Below are 12,328 nucleotides of genomic sequence, written 5' to 3'. Positions count from 1 at the left end.
GTGATACACTTTTATCACTTTTCCCCAAAGTGGTCAGCACAGTGATTTTGTTTTTCTAGAACTAACTCCCTGTACTAGTCTATCTTATGAGATGATGTGGAAGGTTCACTAAATTATGAAACCTGGATGGTGACTCTGCTTGGCTTCAGTGGGGCTGATGGTGGAAGGAGCCACACGGCTGCCCACCGAGGGGCCTGCCACGGGCTCAGCCCAACCCGGGACCTGTCGGTATATTTCAGAGAGGATCCTGGACTCACCTGGTCGGTGGGTTCAGTGGGGTTCCAGGGAGATTCTGGGGTGCCCATGCTGGGAAAGCAGCATGCTGATAGAAGCAGATAGGCCACGTGGGAACCCACCCAGCTATGAGGCTCTGGGAAAGGCACTTCTGTCTCTGCCACTTTCCTCCTGCACCCAGCAAGGGTGAAACTACACGTCACTGTGATGATTCAGGGTGGCAGTGTGGAGGGACTTTTGTGCATGGCCTCCCGGAAGCCTGGAGTTATCCCTTCTACCTCTCTCTTCCCCCAATATCTGATGTGCCCCCAAACTTGTTCTCATATCCCAAACTCCTGACATCTCTCGGGGTCTCCATGCTGAAGCCAGGCCCCCATGACCTGCTGCCTGGACCAGGGGCCTCCCTGTGTCCACTCTCGCCCTCCTTACATCAATTTTCAATTGGATACTGATTTTCAAATACATCAAAGGATGTCAGCCTCCCCTTCAAAATATCTCAGTGTCTCCTGCTGCTCTTAAGATAGAGATGGAAATTCTGATGTGATCCACAGAGCTCTGTCCCTGTCTCCCACCTCCCTGGCCTTCGGGTCCCTGCAGGGCTTGGAGCATCTCTTCCCAGGGAGTGCACACGCTTCCTCTCCTGCCCTCCTCCTCCGTCCCATGCTGGCCTGGCCTCACTCCTGGGGGGCATGTCCTCCTCCTACACTAGTTCTCAGGGCTGGGGTTCCCGTCCTCCCGACCACTTGTCCCCTCAGAGCCGTGGGCGTGGTTCTGTCTCCCCGGTGAACCATGGGCTCCCTGGAGACGGGAATCCGGCCAGTGCTGCTCTTGTCAGACCCACTATGGCGGCCACAGGGTCCGACCAACTCGATAAATCGTTTATGGAGTGAATAAGCAAGTGAAAGGATAAGTGTAATGAAGCCATCTGATGGAGTCAGACACATAAAATGAACTCTTATGTAGCTGTTTCTTTTCTTCCATTATTTGAGATGATGGGATCATGTTTAATAAAATGAAATATCTCCACTCTGGGCCGACTGCACTTGTGGGAGGAAAATGTGGTGGCGTCCACCTTAGAAATAAATGGTTTCTACCCATAGAGGGAGGGGATCTGGGAAAATGTCTTAGCAGACACAAAGAGAGTGAATTCTCTACAGAAAAGGTTCATATTTCGGGAGAATTCAAATTGGTCCCCGATCAGCTGCTCTCCATAAACCTGAATCCTTGGTAACAAACTGTCAGTTTCAGATCATACTAAATTGCAGCTTATTTTTAATTATATTAGACTTTTTTCTCCCCTGTTGGGAGCACACAGGGAAGGCGAGGCTCCCTTTGATCCGGGGAGCAGGTATGTTAATGTTGGAACAACAGGAAGCGGCCGGATTGCCACCCGCCCCCCTGCCCCGCAGGCCCGGCCCTCCACACCCTTCATCTGCTGGGCCTGACCAAGGAAACCGACTTGAAAGGCCCAGGCACTTGGTCTAGTTACTAAATCAGCTGTACCCGATAGGAGGGTAAAAAATACTTTATGGAAAAAAAGTTTAGGGGATTCACAGGTTAGTCAGAATCAGTGGCTAGTAGGTTTGGGGCTTATGTATACCTTCCAGGGGTGCTGGCTTTCTCTGTAAAGGGCCTGGGTGGGGGTGGGGTGGGGCTGGAGTTCTCTCTTTATGGGAGCGGCTCAGCCTAAAGGCGGTGGGAGGGGGGATGCTAGAACCACCCCTCGTCCCCTTTCCTCTCACATCAGGGCAGAGGAGTCTTCCTCATAAGATGACTTGCCCCAAAGCCTCTGTCTCCGCAGGCTGCTCCCACCTTCCCTGAGGGCCTGGGGACATTTGTGTTGCTTTGCTGTGACTCACCTGCTCTTCTCTCCCCAGCGGCTCAGCAAACCCCCACGGGGCTGGGAGGGGGGACCTTGCATTTCCTTTGTATCTCCTCAAACCGGGCGGGTTCCTGGAAACACTTACTGAGTGGAATGCGTCACTGCTGTGTGGCCCTGGACTCGAGGGACTTTGCAGAGTGGCTCTGGGAGTGCGGGCTGCCCTGCCCCTGTGCTCCCCGCTTTGGTGGAGAACGCCCTCCCCTCAGGAGGGGACAAAATCCTGAAGTTCAAGCCTGTGAGTCCATGTTCTCCGAAGTAGGGCGTCCCACATTGCCCATGTAGGGGAGGAAGAAAACTTCCATTCCACTGTTTTTTCTAAAAATAAAAAAGGTGTTAAGTGTCACTAATATTCAATACACAGGAGGACCCTGGCGGCCCCCCGCCCTGTGTGCCTTCAGTGACAGAGTGCCCAGGATTTGTAGGGCCTGGAGCTTGGACACCTTCCAGAACAAATGTGGTATTTGGGGGATTATCTAACAAAAAGTCTTCTATTGTAAGTGCACAATCCTGAGGCCACCCGGTGGGACAGGCCGTGCCCGTCCCAGGGAAGCTCCACCATTCCTGGGTTTGGTTAAGTGGGCTCACACATGATGCTTCTCCACACATCGGTGGTGGTCCCAGTGCAGTGAGAAGCCACAGAAAATGGCAAAAAAAGACAGCCTTTGGGGCCTAGGATGAGCTCTTGGTTGGCTTTATGGGAGTAGGACGTGACATGACAATCTAATCAGAGGCTGACTTGGGAAAACAATGACCCAAACCCCACTGAAAAGGCACATTCATATCGACTCTCCCATGCAGGCAAAACCCCCTCGTGCACCCTGCGCTTTCAGGGAGTCTGGCTAAGGACCCCATGAGGCCTTCAAGGCTTAGGAAGATGCTAAAAAGGAAGCATCGCGAACTTCCTCCTGAACTGCTCTAGTTCCCGGGATGTTTGAAATCACGCACTCTTGCGTATGATGCTTGGCAGAGTTTTCCTGAAACTTGGTGAGGCTCAATAAGAAGTCTCTCCCCGAGGCTTCTTCCTCAGAGATGGATGAAACACCCTTGTATCATTCGTGAACACTTTGTCCTTTGACTGAGATAAAAGTCGCAGAAATAATCCACAGAGCACAGTGGGGTGGCCCGTGAGAATGCAAGTGCTGTTGGATCCACAGGCCTAAGGAAACCAGCCTTATAGCGAATTTCCAACGTGGGAGTTTCCCTTGATGCTTTGTAGGAAGCCAGCAAGGCTCTCAGCTCATGCGTCCATCAGCACCTTTTCCTACGAAGAAATCTGTGCTTACCTACGGGCGGCCATCGGTCTGAACGTGTCGGTACAGCTGTGAGTTGCTGATGCGTTGAAATCTTTCTGCGCAGGTGGGTCAGAAGCCCCTGCCCCAAGGGAGCCATCCCCACGTCCCCCACCCAGGCCGCTCGGCCATCCAGCCGCCCAAGCCCGGGCAGCCAGCTTCCGTCCGCGTAGTGAGGGGCCTTGTGTGACCGGTTTACACGTTTCAAAATCTCCACATGGCTGTATATTCAATGAAGACATATTATCGAGAGTAAATCACCTCTTTAATTTAAAAAGATGACAGGAGATCGGTGCAAATGCACCTGTTGATGTCATGACAGCTTTGGCGGGAAGGAGCAGAGGATGATTCCGGGGCAAAGACAGACACGGGGCATCTTGTGCAAAAGTAATTCGCGGCATTGTTTCTGGACAAACACCGGCGAGATCCGTGGAATCTGGCCGTGGGCAAAGTGACGAAGAATGTCTTTAATAAAAATAAAGCATGAAGTCTGTGGGGCTTGCTGTCATGGCATGTGTCATGATGTGGGCACTGTCTTCTAAGAGGGGCGCTTGGAACGTTCCAACATCAGATGAATCACACGCCCTTATTCTAGGCAGACGTTTCCTGTGGTGACAGATGGCTGGTGGGCTGCCACCTTGCCTAATCCAGATCCTTCACGGTGAAGAGAAAACGATCACGTTGTTACTACACTGAAGCCCACAGCTGACATGAGGGTTCGCTCTTGGTGTTCATTCTTGGGTTTTGACCAATGTGTGATGTCCTGTACCTTCCATTTTAATATCGTCATTTTCACAGCCCTCAAAATCCTCTACGCTCTGTGTCTTCGTCCCTCCTGCCCTCAGCACCTGGCATGCAGCCATCATCCTGCTGTCTCCATAGTTTGTCTTTTCCAGAATGTCATATCGCTGGACTCATCAGCGTTTTCAGGCTGGCTCCTCCCACTTGGTAATATTATTTAAGGTTCCTTCGTGCCTCTTCGTGGCTTGATAGTTCATGTATCCATTTACTTCCTGAAGAACATCTTGGTTGCTTCCAAGCTCTGGCGATGGTAAATACAGCAGACGTGAACATCTGTGTGCAGGTTTTCGCATGGACGTGAGTTTCAGCTCCTTTGGGTAAATACCAAGGAGCACAATGGCTAAATCATATGGTAAGAGCCTGTGTAATTGTGTGAGAAACTGCCAAACGGTCTTCCAAGTGGCTGCACTATTTTGTCTTCCCACCAGCAATGAGTGAAGATTCCTGCTCTCCCGTGTCCCGCCAGCTGGCGTCAGTGTCCAGGTTTTGGCCATTCTATTGGGTGTGAAATAGTAATTAATTTGCATTTTCCTGATGACATGATGTGCAGCATTTTTTCATATAATCATATGAGATAATTCAAATCATTTCAAATAATCCTTTGCCAATGTTGTTCTTCTTTGGTGAGCTACCTGTTAAGATCTTTGGTCCAATTTTTAATTGTATTGTTTTCTCGTTAAGTGTTCAGAGTTCTTTGTGTATTTCCTTTTTTTTTTAAGATATTTATTTATTTGTTTGAGAGACGGAGAGACAGACAGTGCCCATGAGCAAGGCGAGGGGCAGAGGAGAAAGGAGAGAGGGAGAGTCCCAAGCAGACTCCACGCTGAGCTTGGAGCCCTACATGGGACTCAATCCCATGATCCTGAGATCATGACCTGAGCTGAACCAAGAGTTGGGCACCTAGCCAACTGTGCCTGCCAGGTGCCCCACGTTATGTGTTTTCAATGCAAGTCTTCAGGTATATTTTTGTAATTTTTTCCTGCCTGTCTGTGTTTGTCTCTTCAGTCTCATTGTCTTTCACAGAACAGATGTTTTAATTTTAATGAAATCCAACTTACCAACTTCTCCTTTCATGGACTGTGCTGCGTTTAGTGTAGTACCTTAAAAACACATCACCAGCCAAGGTCAATTAGGCTTCTCCGTGGGATCTCCTACAGGCATTGGGGCTTGCATTCTCTGTGTGGTCTATGATCCATTCTGAACTTGGGTTCGTGCTCTCTAAATTCTTCTTGCTTTCACATGGGTGTTCAGTTGTTCCATTTCTTGAAAAGACTTTGTCAAAGATCAGTTGCTGTAGTTGTGAAGGTCTGTGTCTTACCTGTTTATTCTGTCCCACTGATGCATTTGACGGTTGGTTCATCAATTACACACTGTCTTAATTTTTGTAGTCTGAGAGTAAATCTTGAAGTTGGATAGTGTCGGTCCTCTGACTTTGTTCTTCACTATTGTGGTGGCTTCTCTGAGTCTTTTTTTTTTAAAGATTTTATTTATTTGTCAGAAAGAGAGAGAGAAAGCACACAAGCAGGCAGAGAGGCAGGTAGAGATGAGAGAGAGGCGGAGAGAGAGGCAGGCTCCCCGCCGAGCAAGGAGCCCAATGCGGGACTCGATCCCAGGACCCCGGGATCATGACCTGAACCGAAGGCAGCGGCTTAACCCACTGAGCCACCCAGGTGTCCTTCTCTGAGTCTTTTGACTTTTCATGTAAACTTCAGAGTCATTTGCTGACATTTGCAGAAGAACTTGGTGGGGTTCTCGAGGGGACTGTACTGAATCTATTTGTTGAGTTGGGAAGAACTCGTGTCTTAGCAGTACTGAATCTTCCCATCCCTGAACGTGAAGAATCTCTCCTTTTATTTAGATCTTTAATTTCTTTGATCAGAGTTTTGTAGTTTTCCTATCTATCTCATACATATTTTGTTAGATTTATTCCTGAGTACTTTTTTAGGTGACCATATAAATGGTCTTGTGTTTTAAACTCCAAATTCTAATTGTTCATTGCAGTATGTAGGAAATTGATTGCTTTTTGTACATTAAATTTGTATCCTCTAACCTTCATATAATCACCTAGGTCCAGACAAAAAATTTTGGGGGGCTAGTGCTGGGATTTTCTACATAGACAATCATGAACAAAATACCTGTGAACAAAGACAGATTTCTTTCTTCCTTCCCAATCTATATACTTCTTCTTCCCTTATGCATTAGCTAGAATTTCCAGTACTATGTTGGCTATGAGTGGTGAGAAAGGACATATTTGCCTTGTTTCCGTTCTTAGGGGAGAATATCTAGTTTCTCACCATTAAGTGTCAAGATAATTGTAGATGTTCTTTATCAATAAGGAAATTTCTTAAAAACAAACAAACCTACACCGCACATGGGGCTTGAACCCACAATCCCGAGATCAAGAGTCACAATGTTCTACGGACTGAGCTAGCCAGGCACCCTGAGGAAGTTCCTTTCTATTTCGAGGTTGCTGAGGGTTTTTATCATGAATTGGTGTTGGATTTTGTCAAATGATTTTTTGCATCTATTTTATTTATTGACCTCATGGATTACATTAATTGACCTGTGAATGTTGAATCAGCCTTGCACACCTGGGATACACTTTACCTGGTCATGAGCCCATTTTCTTGAGAAGGATTTTCTCCCCATACAGTTAATTCGCGTTAGCACCATTTGTGGAATAATCTATCCCCTCCCCTGAACTGTGTTTGCACCTTTATCACAACTCTGCTGGGCACAACTGCCCAGTCTTGAGGACGTTCCTCTCTATTCCTAGTTTGCTGCTGAGAGATTTATATGAATGGGTGTACGATTCAGTCAAACGTTTCTTCTGCATCAGTTGGTTTCTTAGCCTATTGGTAAGGTGGTCTATAGTGACTAATTTTTGAATATTGAAGCATTTCTGCATATCTGAAAATTCTACTTGGCTTTTCTGCAGATTACACTGGCATTTTTGGAATTCCATTTTTGTGTACTTACCATGTTTTTTGATCATTTCACTTTGTATTGTTTTCTGCGTGGTTGTTCTAGATATTACAATATGGAAGAAACTTACCTCAGGCTCCTCGTATCAAAGTCTTACTGCCTTGAGTGAAGCTTTGAATGTCTACGTCCATTTAGGTCCCTTTACCCTTTCCACTTTTTAAAGACATAGCGTTTCCTCTGCAAACCCTGTGCATCACATCAGGTGGGGTTCTAGTGTTTGGTGTTACAATGAAATCTAATTTAAGAAACTCATGAGACGGGTGCTCCATTACCTCACCCCACACTACAGACAGGGGGATTAAACCACAGGGATGCATTTCTCACAGTCCAGGAGGCTCCGAGTCCAACATCAAGGTGTTTGCCCAGTGGGTTCCCGGTGGGGCTCTCCTCTTGGCCTGTAGATGGCCGCCTTCTCCCATGTCCTCACACAGCCTGTCCTTGGTGCGAGTGCACACCTGGTGTCCCTTCCTCTCCTTATAAGGACACCAGTCCTATTGGGTTGGGCCCCATCCTTGTGACCTCATTTAACCTTGATTACTTTTTTAAAAGACTCTATCTCTCTGTATTTCACATCGAAGGTTGGGACTTCCATATGTGAATTTGGGGAGAATCGCAATTAGGTTCGTAACACTCGCAACCATTTCTTCCCCTTCTGGAAACAGTACGAAACGCCTTGAGAATTCATGTGCCTCCTTACAGAGAATCTCAGTGTTGTGTTGCTTTTGCCATGTGCAGCTGAAGTGATCAACCCAGGAGCTGTTCTGATGCTTAAGTAATTCCTCTTCATCGAATCTGTTTCTCATCCTGGAAACTGGCTTTTTCTTTCTTTTTTTTTTTTTTTTAATCTTTACGATACAGATTCATTCTCGAAGTTACCATCCCTGTTATCTTAGTGGGCTGGATCTCAATATAACCTTAAAACATTACCTTCGCTGATGTGTTGGAGCCATTGTAAAAATCTGAATTTAGTTTGTAAATTAAAGAATAAGCATGAGAGCAAAATTCAGTTCCTAAATTTGTTCATTTTCCTAAGATAATATAAGAACATAACCTTTTTATTGGGAAATATATGATGAAATATTTAGGGGTGAAGGGTCATTGCGTCTGTACAAAACGGAGTGCTGCTTATCGTACGAAGACTTTGTCTTTGCTGCATTGGATGGTCTTTTGCCGAATTTCTTCTTACTTGTAACTAAAAGTAGATTTCCCCTTCACACATGAAAGCTATATTTCTGAGATATTTCAATTCTGAATTTGTCCAAAGTTCAATTGTTTTCTTGCTTTTAATGGTAATGACTTAAAAAAAAAAGAGAGAATTTGAAATGTTGAAGTGCTTTTTCATGTAATAGATGAATGCACCTTTAATTTAACTAGGCACATGTCTAGTTGGTCTAGGTAGTGATATGTTCTATTTGGAGAATGTAGGTGGACGGAGTGATGGTTGATGTGGGGGTTGCGTTTTGCCTCCCACCCCCAGCCCTGCCCCACCCCCAGCAGCCCCTTGGAGGTGTTTGCAGGTGTGCCTGTGTGCCCGCTTCTGTCTCTCTATGCCGATGTGCCTCACTCAGTCTGCCCACTTTCTACTTTGTTAAGAAAACAAAATTCAGTTGACTGAATTTTAAAGGTCTTATTGGCTTTATTCAGTGACTCATGAATCGGGCAGCGTCCCATCTGCACACAGAGAGGAGCTTTGAGGAGCTGTACAAGTGGGCAGACTTACAGGCAGATGGGAGGGTGGACAAGAAATGGTTAAGGCAACAAGAAAAAGCTTGGAGATTGCACTTTGCTTCGGGGATGGCAGGGGCCAGTCCAGCTGGGTTCCTCACAGGGCTGGTCAGGCAATTTCCGGTTGACTGGCTAAAGACTCCATTTCTGGGGAAACCCAAATAGTACTTAAGTCTCGGTTTGGTGACGTGGAGCTTAGCACGAGTGACTCCGTTTTGAGCTGTTTTGTTTGAGCAATGCTGTACCCCATCTCGTGCCTCTGAAAGCTGCACGATGTTCTGTGGCGAGCCTCCCACCCCATTTTCCTTATCCACGCTCCCTGGGTGGCTCCAGTCTGCAGAGATGACGCTAAGGTGAAGAGTGAGTGAGGCAGAGATGCCAAGCGACAGCTTCAGACAAAGGCATGTGGGGCGGGGAGCAGCAGAGACCCTGCGTGGGCCCAGCCTGGTGTGCGCAGTGAACAGAGACAGGGCGGGTGATGTGTGGTCACGGAAGCTGGAGGAGGGGTCCTGGAGGTCAGAAGGGGCCAAATCAGACTGTCAGCTTTCCGGAAAAGGGTCCCATGGGAGCTGAAAGGCAGCGGCCAGTTATCCTTATCCACCAGTGTGATTAAATGTCACTACGTGCCAGGGTTCTCTATTTCTCACAGTCAAGTTAGGAGCCATGGCCTTTACCCGGTCGATGAGAAAATGGGGCACTGAGTGAGGTCATTGCCCAGAGTGACAGGACAGAAGGGCCAGAGCAGAATGTCAGCCCAGAAAGACCACGTTGCAGATGCACTTGCATCCACCGCCTCCTGCAGCTGCCGGCAAGGCCCAGCGGAGGTCAGTGGGAGAAGTGCACTCCCCACCCCCATACAGATTTTGCCTGGTTTTCCTCTGGAGAGGATTCGAGAGAAAAGAATGTTTGGGCAAATCTGAATCCGCAAGGAGAGGAAGAGAAGAAGCGCGGAGGAGACGCTCAGTGTCGCTACATATCTGATACGTTCCCTTATACTTAACCGGAGAGCGAGGGGCACCTGCGTCAGCAGGCATTGTGGGTAAGGCGCAGAGCGTCCCCAACCAAACACATCCGCCGGCACCATCAGACCAGGGATCCTAAACCGCGGCGTGCGACATGTACACGCCCTAGCAGCAGGGATGAGGTTTGTGTGTGGGCAACACCGTACTGCGTTTGGGATCTTAGCCTGACCCTGCCGCTGTCTGAGTGCGACAGACAAGGCAGGTTTCCCCCTTTTTAAGTTATGGTGAAGGTGGAGGGACACCGCCCGGATGGGATCAATAAGCAGCAGCACTGAGGGGTGTTTGCAAAAGCACATGTTGCGTTTTCCTCTCAGGGTCTTCTTCCTGGGCTCACAGAGTGGGGAGGAATGCGGGAGCAGCAAGACGCCATGGAGAGGGGAGTCCTCCAAGGCCAGGACAAGGTGAGCTGCCAGGCCTCCCTGACCCCTCTCCCTGCCCTTCCCACCTCTCTCTGCCTGCCTCCCAGGTTGAGTCGGACTGTCTTAGCTAAGAGAAGCCCAAGATGTGGGGGTTCCCAGTGGAATCTAGAAGAATCGATAGTGGAGGAGGAAAAATGAAAGGATTCAAACAAATGCTTTCTTTATTGTGAGAATACCCAAGAAGCCCAGCTGTGAAACAAATCTTGTCCTATTACTAATATAGTCTATCTTTTTTTTTAAGAGTCCCTGATACTTTTTTTTTTTTAAGATTTTATTTATTTGACAGAGAGAGAGAGATGACAAGTAGGCAGAGAGGCAGGCAGAGAGAGGAGGAAGCAGGCTGACTGCCGAGCAGAGAGCCCGATGTGGGGCTCAATCCCAGGACCCTGAGATCATGACCTGAGCTGAAGGCAGAGGCTTAACCCACTGAGCCACGCAGGTGCCCCTAATATAGTCTATCTTTAAGCGAAGAATACAGTGCTAAGTTGTTTGCATATGTTTGGGGCTTTCCAAGAAGACCAACCTCTTGCCTACCCGTTTGTCTTCCCGAGCCATGCTCGGCAGTACAAATAATCCTGACATGCCAGATCACAGCAGTGTCCTGGGGCATGGGGTAAAAACGGGAAGTTCCACACTTTTCCCCCGAAGACTCCGATTTAGTTGGTCTGTGTTGGTCAAGCTCCTCAAACAGTTCCTTTGATTCCAGTCATCGGACAAGTCTGGGAAATCCTGAACTGATCAGCCTATTGGTTGGGTCTGGGTGGCGTGAAGGTCAAGGATGGGTCTTGATCATGGCTAGTCAAGAATGGGTCACAATTGGGGCACCTGGGTGGCTCAGTGGTTTAAGCCTCTGCCTTCGGCTCAGGTCATGATCTCAGGGTCCTGGGATCGAGCCCCGCATTGGGCTCTCTACTCAGCAGGGAGCCTGCTTCCTCCTCTCTCTCTCTCTGCCTGCCTCTCTGCCTACTTATGATCTCTGTCTGTCAAATAAATAAATTCTTAAAAAAGAAAAAAAAAAGAATGGGTCACGATCACGGCTAGTCAAGGATGGGTCATGATCATGGATAGTGCTTCTCCAGTGGAGCACTCACTGAGGACGTGTTCTGATTTCCCTGTAATAATTTCCTCCACAAAGACCTTGAGGGCTTGAAGATGCCCTCCTATGCCTCCTTCCACACCCACCCTTATCATTCCTGTTTCTTGTTTTTTGTTTTCCCCTCTCTTTGAAATGATCTCAAACCTAATATTCTTTCCCTGGGGATTCAAGTGGGTTTTACTTTAACTTTCCAGCTACTTCTGTAATCTTTTAAAAATAATTTTTCCTCATTTTCTAAATTTAAAGCAGTGCAATTTATGTGACTGTTTTGGACTCTTAAAATATTACCTCAAATACTGTGCTGGATAACGCCCTTAATTACACTACACTGAATGCTATCCACTTATTGATTTACTTATTTTAACCAGTCTGAGCCCGGGGAGCCTTGCTCTCTGTCAGAGACTACTGCTTTTCAGAGACATTTGCAGTCTCTCATCAACGAATTTATCCTGGAAGACAGAGGCCGAGGAGTCTAAGTATTTACAGCATGCCTAGAATATTTTGACGCACATCCGAAAGCATAGTAAGTGTAAGCTCAGTTGAGTAAGTGCTAGATTTGCTCGAAGAAACAGCACAATGCACTGCTCCCGTGTGTGACAGAAGTGTGCGTTGAAGAGGTAAAGAGGGACAGGTACTCGTCCTTGACAGCTTGCGTTCTAGCTCTGGAGGCAGGACAGGAAAGTCAAATACAAATCAAACATTTCTTTCAGACCAAGATTACTTGTAAACCAGAAGAGAAGGATTCCCCAAGTAAAGTATACCTTCGCCGCTTGCATCAGATGTATTTATCTTCCCTTGCTAACATGGACTTCTCCAGGAGGTGAGCTCCTTTCTAAAACACATGCGGATGCTGATTTTTTTTTTTTTTTGAAGAT

The 12,328-nt window shown here is 47.5% G+C and overlaps 1 protein-coding gene across 1 annotated transcript in view; it reads left to right on the top strand.

Moving 5' to 3' along the window:
- LOC116854972 overlaps nt 1–12,328 on the top strand; it is a 50,765-nt gene that overhangs the window by 26,511 nt on the left and 11,926 nt on the right. Inside the window, exons 3-4 of the mRNA XM_032837245.1 lie at nt 10,253–10,339; nt 12,164–12,273. Of these exons, the coding sequence (XP_032693136.1) occupies nt 10,253–10,339; nt 12,164–12,273 (197 nt within the window). The remainder of the gene's footprint in view (nt 1–10,252; nt 10,340–12,163; nt 12,274–12,328) is intronic.

The sequence above is a fragment of the Lontra canadensis genome, unplaced genomic scaffold (assembly GCF_010015895.1).
Source record: "Lontra canadensis isolate GAN:19392208 unplaced genomic scaffold, GSC_riverotter_1.0 scaffold97, whole genome shotgun sequence".
NCBI classification, from domain to species: Eukaryota; Metazoa; Chordata; class Mammalia; order Carnivora; family Mustelidae; genus Lontra; species Lontra canadensis.
Note: the sequence above shows the minus strand (reverse complement) of the source record. Positions and strands in the feature narration are given on the sequence as shown.